Source organism: Hibiscus syriacus, unplaced genomic scaffold (assembly GCF_006381635.1).
Source record: "Hibiscus syriacus cultivar Baekdansim isolate YM2019G1 unplaced genomic scaffold, ASM638163v2 tig00111582_pilon, whole genome shotgun sequence".
NCBI classification, from domain to species: domain Eukaryota; kingdom Viridiplantae; phylum Streptophyta; class Magnoliopsida; order Malvales; family Malvaceae; genus Hibiscus; species Hibiscus syriacus.
Window position 1 is genome coordinate 3,306,051 of NW_024063126.1, and position 13,389 is coordinate 3,319,439.

Genomic DNA, 13,389 nt, shown 5'->3' on the forward strand with positions numbered 1-13,389 from the left:
GGAGTGGATTACTCAAGTCGTCCAAAGAAAGTCCCAAAATTGAAAAATACTTTGAAAGTGTTTCAAACTTCTATCTTGGATATGTATCCCCATTTGATTAAAGGTCAATACCTCACACGAGGCCAGTGAAAGTGTAACCAGACCCTTCTGCTCATAGCTGTGATCAAGATAGTGTCTGTGATTTCCACTTGGGAGCATTAGGGCATTCTACGAGGAATTGTAGGCCGTTGTTAAAGGAGATAGAGATGCTTGTTGAAAATGGGACCTTGACACAATAATTGGTGAAACAATGGCTGACGAGCTCAAGTGGGGCATTAAAGCACATAATGCAATATCTGTTTAGGTCAGGTTTTACTGCGTTAGATGAGTAATGGGGCATCCTAATTATGAAGAAGTCATTTCATCCGTCATGAAGCTTTATTCCATTTGTGACATCTTGTTTAAATTTGTTTTTTGTCATTTCTCAGTTGTCTTTGTAAGGATATTTAAATGAACTTATGCTTCTTTAAAGATGGTGAGCATTGAATCAAATTTTCAATTTTGAAATTCTTTGAGTATCAACTGAATTAAAAACTCTTTAAATGATTAGAGTTATAAATCTTTGACAAAATGACAAGATTAAAACCTGATAAAACAAGGACCTTTACCTTATCCCCAGAAGATACAATCGAATATCATACATTTTTCTTGCAGGGACCAATATAGCCTTCTCTTATCAGAAGAGAATGAACAATAGGCTTGGTATTGAGGTATGCATAGGAGCGGACAATATGGGGCATCTCTTGTGTATGATGTTACAAAACAAAATAGACCACACTTTTGTTGATGACGTTCAATGATGATTATGATCTTTACGGATAGAATAGTCAAGTAGGTGAATCTAGTTTAGGTCAGTTGCTTGGAAATTGAACTCTAACGATGAGATTTTCTGACTTTCAATAACACCTAGACTATGACAGATTCTTCTTGACAAGCATAAGAAATTTGATCCGTATACCTAGATTATAATATTATATGTATATAATAAAGCTTGAGTTGTCCCCCTAGAGCAATTGGTTAAACGACCCTGCTTTATGGATAGAATTCAGCTAGCCTAATAAAGGTGATTATAATAAATATGTATATAATAAAGTTTAGCTATTCCACTAAGGCAATTGGTTATAGAGGAAACTCGAAAGCCTTTCTTTATGAATAGATTATATTCAAACCATGACCTTGATCGGGTACTTGGCAATTCGGTGTATGCTCCACTGTGATTGTCAAGTCGAAGACTTTGTGATGACATGAACTCTTCAACTAGCTTGATAAAGGAAAATTACAATAAATCTGATTTCAGCTAGCCAGACAATGGCAAATTAAATCAATTTTATGAATAAGGAGTTTCGGTAAAGATGGACTAAGGGAGTTAAAGAACACCTGTTATAGTCAATTTCACACGAGCACTCAGAAATTTCATTTTTAAATTGATATTTCTTCACTGCCTTTGTTAGAGGAGTCTACGAAGCTTGAACAAATGGAAGATTTCAGAGAACTGAACTAGAAGTATTCTAGAAAGTCTAGTAATTAATTATGCTAGTTGTGTCATTTTCTCCTCATCTAATTAAAATACCAAGCCAAAAAAGAGATGCATGGTACAATATCCACAAGGACCGATAAAGAAGTGAAATTTTGGTGGTCGAAACCTTAGAAAATAAGAAGCCATCCTGAAGTCAACCCCTCAATTTTTGACACTTTTCAAAGAGCTATAACTTTGAAAACATTAAAGAGCTATTGATTCTTTTGATATTCTGTGAACTCATAGTTATGATTTTATTTGATTTGATTGTGAGCATGGATTAAGAAGCAATTTTTTTATAAAATTCTTTCATTCTTTGATCCCTAAAATAAGACAAAGGGGAAAATATTTCAAACATGACAGTCTCAAATATGAAAGGTCCTTGAAGCTGGTGAGGCTCATTCTCCCTCTATTGGAGAAAAAGAATAAATCTTGAATCAGATGGTCCAAAAGATCAGAATGGATGAAAGATAGAACTTGTAACATTTCCTTGTGATTTTTTCAGTAACCCGTCAAGAAAAAGATGATCTCATTATTCAGAAAGGGCATATATCCCAGTTTGTAACAAAATACAAGATATTTTGTTAGAAGAATTGATCACTTCTTAAGTGTTTATGACAATATGAAGAGAATCCTCAAACTATTTGACAACACTACTATGTAGTGATATCAGAATGAGAACATTCAAGTTAGGATATGTTGGGCACAAAGAGATCCATGAGTACCCACTTTGGGGAATGGCCAGAAACCTAGATCATGTTGAGATAACAAGGTTTAAACCAAGAAGACATTGAGAATAAGTCTCACAACTTGAATTGTCAGGGGCATACCATGAATTTGAGCAGAGTTTACCTTGTAAAGCAAACCAACCAAGCCTCAATCAATGGCAGAGTCCCATAAAAGAACCTCTGAAAGCGTAATTGAGCTAAAGACAGAAATAGAGCAACACAGACATATTTTTGACCATAGCAAGAAGTTGAGAGAAAAACAATTTCTCCAAAATAAAGACAAAAAATGAAAAAGACAAGAAGATAGAAGAAGATCAGAGGGTTCTTCAAAAATGCAAGTTGAAAATTATTAGATGTTGCACGGAAATCTAAAGCAAACCCAGGGAAGAAATGATCAAATGGAAGAAGACTGAGTCCGTCAATTTGAAGTCAAATGAAGATTGATTCAACATCTATGCATTCATGAAAACCTTATTTGCATAAAAGAAAATGCATTACACTGATACATTTAATTGCATTCGTGTTTTATGCATAAACACATGTTTTTGACAGATCTTCAAGTGAAAAGAGAATATGCAGGATGTTAAAATCCCGACAAGTGAAATGTAAAAGTTAAACATCAAATACAGGGAATCATGTTTGGAGAGGCAGAACCTGAGAAAGACATGAGGCCAATCCATAGAGGAAGCATTACTTTGAAGAAGTGCATGTGGTCAGACCATTAAGCCATTTTATAAGTAAAAAATGAAATGAGAAAGATTTCTCATTTAAATTTGAAAATTCAAAATTTTTGAAAAGTATGAGGTTTTTTGCATAGTAAACTATTCCAAAATTTATAAGTCCTTTGGGTCATCAGTAAGTCCCTCGGGTAGCAGGTTTTTTGAGCAAGATGATAAGTTCTTCGGGTCATATTAAGCCTTCACTGAAGAGTAGTGAAGCAAAACAATCTCGAGTCTGATATCCCCTGCATAAATAGTGGAGAAGAACCCTTATCAAATTTTAAAGCACAGAGACGGAACTGGACAAAAACTGGTTGTCTTTTCCGTCTTTGCCCTATTCTTGTTAACACAAGAATACGCAAAGGGAGGCAGCTGTAGACACCCATTTTTGATCGGGCTTAAAAAATATTATAAATATTAATTATATTATTATTATTATTATTAATTATTGTATTTTACATTTTCAGGCCAAAGCCCAATATAAGAACTGACCAGATCCGACCCAACAACAAGACCCGACCCGAATGAAGCCTAAAGTTCATATCTGACCCAGTAGCTTGCATGCTTCACCGCTGTTCCAATCCACGCGTATGAGCTACAACCAATCATGCCATCATCGAAGCCTACTGCACAAATCATCCACAGCAAAAAAATAATCAGCCGTCAAAAAATGTTATCAAAGTCAATACCTAAACCTATCAAAATCTCACCAAATACAGAGAAAATGAACATGCAAAGGACAAGGAATTCGATGAAGAAAAATAGAGATAAAATCGGGGGACCATTGGAAAGCAAAAAGAAGGAGGAACGAGAACAAAAAAGATTAGAAGAAAAGAAACAAATTTTAAACGAGGGGAGGGGTGTTCTACTCTCAATTGTTAGTAACCAAGTAATGTAAAAAAAAGGGTCTTCATCCCTTCATGTTTTTTCCGAATGAACAGAAATAAATGGTAGTGATTTGAGGTATTTTCCAGATCATTTTTCAATTCCTAGCATGATGTGTATACGTTGGCGTTTTGAAATAAATAGAAAATAAATATGGATTAGATATTTACATGTGTTGTGGGAAAGTGTATGGAGTCTCGTTGACTCCATTTCATCCTCGTTTTGGTTCCGTTATCGATGAAAAGAAGTTAAAGTTAGCAAATATTTTTCTAAATAAAATTAAAATAAGCATAAAGAAAGGATATACACTACCTGTTTAGCTAGGTGGTCTCGCTACTGATTGGATGTGATCAAGATTTTGTTGTCGTAAGTGGTTAGAAGGTAGGAAGGTCTAAGGTCTCGTTCAATTTTGATGGTGGTGGTGTTAGTCAGTATTTTTAACTAAGAGATGAGGGATGATTTAGATATTTAACTAGAGACGTCTAGGCTTGTTAGGGTAGTTTAGTGTCCTCATCGATTGGTTTGGAGGATGATTGACGGTTGATTTGTGACATATGGTGGTGCGATAGGAGATATCGGGAGGTTCGATTCGAACCAGCTGATATTGAGGTTAAGAAGTCCCAAAATTCCAAGGGGTACTATTGTTAATGACTTACAGAATTCCCCTAGTAGTATCCTTTCAATGGGCATAGAAATGAAGCAAGGTGATGAAAGGTTTCCCAAAGATAGTTATTTGTTTCCTGCCGGTGGTGACCAGTACTAGGTTGGTTGGCTTTTGAGGTCTCGATCGTGTGTGAGAAAGAGAGATGTGGCGTTGTGAGGGTGTAGGTAGCCATTGAGGCTCTCGAAACAGGAGGAGAAGGAAATAGTAGAGCCGTGTGAGAGGGAATGGGGTATGCGGCTGGGTGTGTGAGTTTAGTTTAGGTTAGGATTAGGTTTAAGTTATAATTAGGTTTTTATATCTTATATTTAGGGTAATTTTCTCTCGTACCCCTTAGCTTTAGCCGTATAATTCAGTTTAGTCCTAAATTCGAGTTTTTTATGCTTTTAGTTTAGTCTTTTCATTTTATGCTCTTTTAATTTTAATCCGAAAAGTTGATTTATTTATTTTCTGTTATTTAGACATTAGATCTCTAATTTTCTGCATGTTACTTTTTAGTCATAAGATTAAGGTTTATATGTTTTCAATTTGGTCTTTCCATTTTTTACGCATTTAATTTTAGTCCTTTAGGATGGTGATTTGTTTTATTTCGGTTTCATTGTTTATTATGGTGTAATATTCATGTCCATTTCAATTATTATTTTTTTGTATTTAAAATAGTAAAGTTTGGTTTAATATAATTTAGTCCTTATTTTAATAAGTACAATTATTTTCTAAAATTTGTAATTTGAGATGTTATGTTTTTATTTGGTATGTTTAAGTCACATTTGTACATTACATACTAATTTATATAGTTTATAATTTATAGTTATAAAAAATATTGATGGAATTTTTGTATTAAAATGTCACATTGCATGATATTTTTAATCATAATGTTTGCTTAATTAATTTTTGCAGGACATCATTGTTGTATGATTTGCATGATAGCCTCACTTGCATAACTCGACATTATTATATAATTGAATTAAGGGTAATACACTTTTAATTTAAAATTGTTTTAAGTGGGTTATTATATCTCATTAGAGTTCCACTTTTAACGATTTTGAATTAAAAGTGTATCTTATTAGTGACACCTAAAAATTGATCCATCACTTTAAAATTTGGAAAAAAATTGGAAACAATTTGGGAATGGAAGAAAAAGAAATGTCTGGCTATTTAAATTTGTTGAGAAAAGGTTATTATACCTCATCTAAGATATGGTCTCGCTATTTTTAAATAATCGAATATTCTTTATCTTTCTAAAAGGTAGGGTGATTTTAATTTAATCTATTTTGGTGCTTTTGAATATTGTAAAAATTCATATATTGTTTTGTTGAGGTTCATAAATCAAATTAAAATCGAATTTGTAAATTTTATTGCAAAGACATTAATTAATCGACTAGGTACCGATTTAGGGCGCTGTGCGAGTGCTAATCCTTCCCCACGTGTAACCGACTCCCGAACTCATTTTCTGGTAACGCATACCTCAATTTGTTGTTTTAATTAATATTAATTTTTATTTAAAATGGCAAAACATTTTTGGGTGCCCAATCACACCCTAATCAAAGATTGGTGGCGACTTCTCGAACTATATGTCTTTTTTATCGTAAAGGAATTTCCAATATTTTGAAACGATAGGTTTTCTAAAATCGCATTGTTTTTAATTAAAATTTAATCATAAAGGGATAATAAAAAATGGTGTGGTTTTTAAAATCTCACTTTTAAGGAAAAAATCATTTCGACAAAGATAAAAAAATTAGCCTAAGACCCTCTTTCACTTCTATTCTGATGGACTGAATATCTTTCTTAAGGAATACTAAAAGTTTTGATTAAGAAGAAAGAAAGAAAATTAGATGGTTTTGGTTCAAAATTAACACTGAATATCCAGATCCTTGATATACAGTTCCAGAAACATAAAAATTTCAACAAAAAACACACAATGCGAGCTGAAAATGGGAAAATGCGAAGGAGGAAAAGCTTACTTCCGGATAGCCCAAAAGAGAAAATAAATACCTTCTTGCAAGTGAGGGGAGAAACTAAGAAACCAACGCAATTTGTGTTGCATTTAAGCAATTCTTCCTCCATTTTTTATTTGTAAATAAAAAGCTGAAAGACAGAGCATTGTTTTACATGGCGGAAAACTGAAGAACAAAAACCAAACGAGAGTGCATGTGAGCGAAAGAGACTGAGAGGTGAAGGCACTGTTTGGGATTTCATTATATTTGATCATCTGTTGGAAAATCTTTAACTACAATGATTAAATGAAGAACTAATTATATGCCATTTATACAAAATAATTCCAACTTTGTTAGTGACTTTCAACAATGATATTTAGTTCATCTTAGTAGTATTTGTCAACTCTGCATTTCTAACCCCATTTTTTTCTCACAAGCATTTCATCGAACATATATGTTTCACCTAAGATGGCATGTATCTAACATTACACCTTGAATCGTTGATGGTCCCGATAGTCCCTTGGTCAGGTCTTCTCTCAATGGACCCTTATTCAAGTCAACAACTCCAGAGAATTCAAAATTATATTAGAATTTATCATGCATCTCTGACTGAAAAGTTACGCTGGAAATGAGAAGAAAGAAGTGAAAAAAAAGAAATTCGAGATCGAAAAGGAATTTGAGGTTTAGAATGAAATTGAGGATTATGTTGCAAGTTTTAAAAGTTGGGGGACCTCTTACTAAATGTTGGAGGACTGCCACATCATCTTCTTCTAACGGCAGTGTAACGGCGTCAAACGGTCGGTTATGTCGGGGACCATATTTTAAACGGACTAAATGTTGGAGGACTGTATTGCAAGTTTTAAAAGTTGGGAGACCTAAATATAAGTCTAAAAAAAGTTCAGTGATCATTATTATACTTTACCGTAATAATAATAATAATAATAATAATAAGAAGAAGAAGAAGAAGAAGAAGTTGTTGGTTAAAGCGATAACGACTACAATCCATGGAATGAGGATACAATTAGTACCGCATCCTAGTGTTGCTTTTGTTGTAAGTTGTAATGTTAGTTACGACTAAGGAAATAATGTAAATTTGGAAATCTAGACAAATAAATCAAGCTATTTGTGTATGTAGTTTTGATCCAATCTTATGTCCACATAGATAGTAATATATATGTGATAATCGTTTAATCGTATGTTATTCTCAATTTTTTTTAATAAATTTAATTTTTTATATATAAAATAAATTCTCTTTTATTATTATTTTGATTTGTAAAAAGACATTTATTTTAGAATGAAATGAATACATTTAAAATAAAATATTGTTATCCAAAACCAACACTTAGATAAACTCAACACTTAGAATATTTTTTAATTTTAAAATTTTTAAAAGCATTTTTAGTATTTTTTAAGTTTTTTATATTTACTTTTTATTTTAATATTTTTATATTATTTTAATAAATTTTATATTAATAATCTTAAATAATTTGTGAGTTTTATTTTTTTTCTTAAATATTAGAAAAATTCTCAAATTTTCTAAAAAAGTAATTAAACCCTTAAACTTTCTAAAAGAATCAATTAAACCCCTCTACCATGGTATTATCCACTGTGGATTGTCACACCAATATCGTAAATTATCATATCAACATCATAAATTGTCATATTAACACCATGAATCGTCATATCACCATCATAATAATCAAGGACGTTTTTCACTAGTAAAATGGTTAAATTAATTTTTTTCTCAATATAAGGGCCTCATTATGTGTAGAATAGATGTTCATGAGTCACAATATTTTTTTCAAAAGTTTGAGGGTCTCATATACCATTAAACTATATAATTATTAATTAATACACCACAAGTGAAATTAAAGTTAATTTCACAAATATGTTGAAATTTTGTCTTTAGTATAGTAATTTCAATAAGAGAAATAATTCATTTGAACTTATCCATTTAAATATTTTTTATATTATTTCTTTTTTTTTTCTTTTTTTTGCACATTATGTCGTCGAACATAGAATTAGTACATGCAAAACAATAAAAGCAAAAATTAACCCATTGATTATCTAACAACACTTTAACTAATTATATACCGTATACTTATATTAGTTGATGATTTAAATAAATTTATAATTTATAAAATTATCTCAAATAAATAATTTATGTTAATAAGATTATATCAATCTAGAATAAAACCTATTTGTATTACTTGGCGTTTATCCTAATAGTTAGCCTACAAACGCTTTGCTAAATGCTGTGAGAAGTTTCTCTTTCAAGTCAATTTACCTTTCTTCACGTTGTAAAAAGGATGGCAGTGGAATCTATTGGAGGATTGTCTAAATTCAACACATGAGGATTGGGAGTTGGAAATTTTTAAACAAATTGGAGGTGCAGTACGACCAATTTCTTTATGGACATTATCTGAATTCTTTTTGTTGAAGAATTGGATTATTGGAAGTGAGTTTAATGGTTAAATAAAGTGTTGTTCTTTCTCTAAGTCTTAAATTCGAGCAGTTACAACTGTATAGTGCTTATACGTACGTTGTCAATTATTAAGAAAAATTCTAAACAAATACTACCTTGGGGTGATTGTAATCAACTAGACAATTGAAAAAGAAAACGAATTGGATTGTTGGGTATGTGAAAGGAGATCATATGGGTTGGGGTGAGCAAAACTCGACTTGACTCGAATTGTAATTTCATAAACTCGGCTCGACTCGAAAAAATTTAAAGTTCAAATCGAGTTGTAAGATACAACTTGAATAACTCAAAATTTTTAGTAATTAGTGAATTGATATTCAAGTTTAAGCGAGTCTCTCCACTTTGTATGATATATGTATATCACATATGAAAAAATAAAGAAATATATATATATATATTGTATATGGTTATAAAAAACATATTTAAATTTGAATCAAATAATGTTATAATATTATAAATATTTACAATAAATTTAAATAGAAACTCGAAAATTCGATTCGACTAGACTAAAAAAAATTTCAAGTCAACTTTGAGTTAAATAGGACTCTTCAACTCAAATAACTCGATTTTTTTAACTCGGTTCGACTCGACTCACTCGAACGCTCACCCCTATATATGGGTGACCAAGATAATGATAATAGACCATCTTCATGCCATGTTCAAATGTCAGTAAAGTAGAGGGACCAAAGCATAAGTTGAGGAAAGAGTCATATTCTAGGCAATAACGTATAGAGAATATTAGACTTCACAGTAGAGGTGGGAATAGGCCGGCCAGGTTTTAATGGAATAAGGTTTTTAAAAAGAGGTGAGGCTAAAATAAAAGCCTTTAATATATTACAAGTCAGATTCAAGTTTAAAAAAAATTATCGTAGGCCAGGCTCAAATATTATAAAACCTGATCTGTTTAATTTAATAAACTTTTAAAAAAGCTTGAGGCCAACTTTTTTAATTTTTTTATTAAATAGGTCAAGCCGAGCTTTATATAGACCAATCGTAAACTCCTATAGGCCGGCCAGACCTATTCCCACCCCATTCCCACCCCTACTTCACAGCATATGCTTCAAAGAAAAATCCAATATGGAGAGAATATTGTATTGAAAACCCAAAATATATGAGAACATATATAAAGAGAAAGCAATTTAAAAATCCGATTATCTAAAAGTGCACTAAAAACAAAAAAGAAATTGAATTTCTTTCAAGAAAATAGACAAAATATCCTCAGCCATGAGTATTAATAGCTTCCCACAACAAATTCTTAGGGGCGGGGTTGGTCAAGTCCCGAGCCTGCAAGGCCGCCGTCTTCAACGTCCTAATCGTCGATTTATTCGCCTCCCAGAACGACAAGCTCCGGTAAGGCAAACTGTGCTTCTTGCAGAGCTCCCTCACCAATGGCGAAACCTTCCTCAAATGGCAACGAGGCAACCTGGGGAACAGATGGTGCTCTAGCTGGAACTGTAACCCACCGAAGAACCAATCCATCATTGAAGAACACGAAATGTCTATTGTCCCGCTCGTTTGCTTCTCGAACCAGTCGTTGCCTGTGGGGAGTCCGACGTATACATTTGCCGAGAAATGGTTCAGAGTGAACTGAACGTGTTGGATCGATGTGACTGCAAAGCTGGCAAGAACAAACATGAACCTCTCCGGCCAATTGGGAAGACATGCAACCAGGAGAGGGAACCAAGTCCAGAACACGAGGATTCCTGCTATGTTGAAACCTCTGTCTGGGACTTTCCGATTTGAAAACAAAAGCAAGAATGTTTGGACAAACAGATTGACCCTTCCTACAATCATGACGGGATAATATGTCCAGTGTTGGTAACTGATTAAGAACCTTGCTAAAGGATTGAAATTCAACTTCCTGTCATAAAAGCTAGACGTGATTGAGCTGAAAAAACGTGAAGAGACAGCGAAAACCGGGATGTGCTGGAGATCGGGATCGTGATCGAGGCTGTTGCAGGCAATATGGTGAGCATTGTGAGTCCATTTCCACCAGGCGATACTGATCCCGGTCAAACAATTCCCAGATATGATCTGGGCGACTTTGTTGTAGCCACGGCTACACATTACTTGGTAATGGCCGGAATCGTGGCCGACGTATGCGCTTTGCATCCAAAGCAAGCCCAACAACATGGCTGAACCAATATGCGCCCACACGCTATGGCATCTCAAAACACCATAAAGAACAACAAGAAACATTAGAGCTACGGATGTTAGTGAAAAAAGGGCAATATGTCCTTTCTTTTCGAACATACCAGCTTTGGCAAACTCGGAGACCAGCATCCGGTAATCCCTGGACGTCGCCGAGACCTTAAAATCTTTGAGATGGTAGCCGGTGAACAGCTTGTTGAGATATTGCCAAGCGGTTCCGGGGTGATACGCTATGAAGGCATCGGTAACATCTTGGCCACCCAGATTCAAGAGCGGGATCTCGCCGCCGGGATGCTCTTTTGCCCAATCTGAAACATCGTATACTTTGCCCTGGATTGAGATCCACAAATCCCCAGATTTGTTATGTTCTTTCAGCTCTTCAGCACTCATGTATTTCCTCTGATCCTCCATTGAATCTAAACCAAAATCGTTGAGAGAAGGCAGATCGAAATAAACAAATCAAACCAACAAAACCCCAAAAGAAACCATTAAACAAGAATTTTGATTTCACTTTGAGAGAAAGAAAGAATCTCTCTCAATGCTCTATAAATGCTCTGCCCTCCCCCTCTGCTTTTTCGGAGGTATTAACGAAGATTACTTGTCTAAACTTTGCGCGACTTGATATTTTAGCCACGAAGTTCTTTTAATAATGTTTATATCTCAACTCTCATTTAAATAAAGGGTAAATTATATAAATAATCCCTCAACTATAGGGTGTTATTTTTTTAGTCTCTTAATTATTACAAATTACAAAATGGTCCTCTGATTATGGAGTGATGCTCTATTGAGTCTCCTGAGTATTAAAAGTTACAAAATAATCATCTGATCTTCATATGTTCCAAAATCGTCCTTTTCTGTTAAAAAAATTTGCGACTGTTTGAATTGGATACTAACCTACTGACTGATATATGATAAAATTATATTTTAATGATATCTATAGACATCGTCATTGCTTTCAAGCACTTACTTGATGACAAAATATATCAAGAACTGACTTGACGAATAATGCAAATGGAGAGTCGATCCACAAAATATAGATTAAACAATTCCTGGATTAGATTTTATAATATCTCAATCAACATGTTAACGTCAAGCTCAGATGACCACCAATTATTTCTAAATAGGACGAGTCTAGAACATATGAATAGTCGGGTGATTATTTTGTAACTTTTAATAGTCAGGGGACTTAACAAAATAACACTCTATAGATGGGGACTATTTTGTAACTTTTAATAGTTAAGGGACTCAACAAAGTAACACCCTATAGTTAGAGGATCATTTGTGTACTTTAACCTTAAATAAAATGAGTTATAGAAGATATTAAAATAGGGATTAATTCAACATACATCCTCAAACAATGCTATTTATTTTAAATTATTCTCCATACTTTACTTTATGATTGGATCATCAAAATATCAATCTGTATCAATTAAGTTATTCTACTGGTTTATCATTATCTTGAATTTTAAATATCAACTCCAATATAACATGAAACATATTTCAAGCATGTCGATCAAATTATAAACACATGAATACAAGTTGCTTGTACTTTTTAAGCTTAGGATAAATATTTTAAAAATATTATTTTTAAATTTTTAATTTGTATATCATATGCTATAAAAAATTATATTTTTATCTTTTAATATTGTTTGAATATAAGATTGTAAAAATACCAATTTGGAAATTCGAAAACACAGTAAGTGTGCTTTATATACTAGCTTGTTATATGATGTGTAAGAACTTGTGAATAACCCTTAAAATTGTTCCAAGTATAACTAGATGTGTGTATTGATATGAATAACTAACAATATTTTTTTTAACTATGTTTAAATACAAAATTCATAGGTCTCGATTAAAAGCATACTAGCTCTGTTATTCGACTATATGAATATGTTTAATTTATCTTTATGTCTATATGTTACATGTATATATTAGGTATAATATATGATTTTCAATTTTTTTATTTTTTAGTAATTAATAATTTATCATTTTATAGCTTATGATATATTTTTAAAGAAATTTAATATTACCTTTTTAGTATTTTAAAATATTTAGTAATTTATTATCTTATTTTTTTTTGAATATTTTAATATTTTAAAATTTTAAAATTTAAAATAAAAATATTTTTCAAAATAAATTAAATAAGTAACTCAACTTTCTAAAAAATTAATTAGGTTATAAATTCGGCCAAAAAAATAATTAAACTTATCTATTACATCATCATCCATCGTAGATACGTAAGCACCATTAATGACCACACTAACATTATGGACC

The 13,389-nt window shown here is 32.5% G+C and overlaps 1 protein-coding gene across 1 annotated transcript; it reads right to left on the reverse strand.

The window, feature by feature from the left end:
- Positions 1–10,131: 10,131 nt before the first annotated feature.
- Positions 10,132–11,592, reverse strand: LOC120165488 (delta(8)-fatty-acid desaturase 2-like). Its single transcript, XM_039174991.1, has one exon. The coding sequence runs from the start codon at positions 11,524–11,526 to the stop codon at positions 10,183–10,185; it is 1,344 nt and encodes a 447-aa protein (XP_039030922.1). The 5' UTR covers positions 11,527–11,592; the 3' UTR covers positions 10,132–10,182.
- Positions 11,593–13,389: the final 1,797 nt, after the last annotated feature.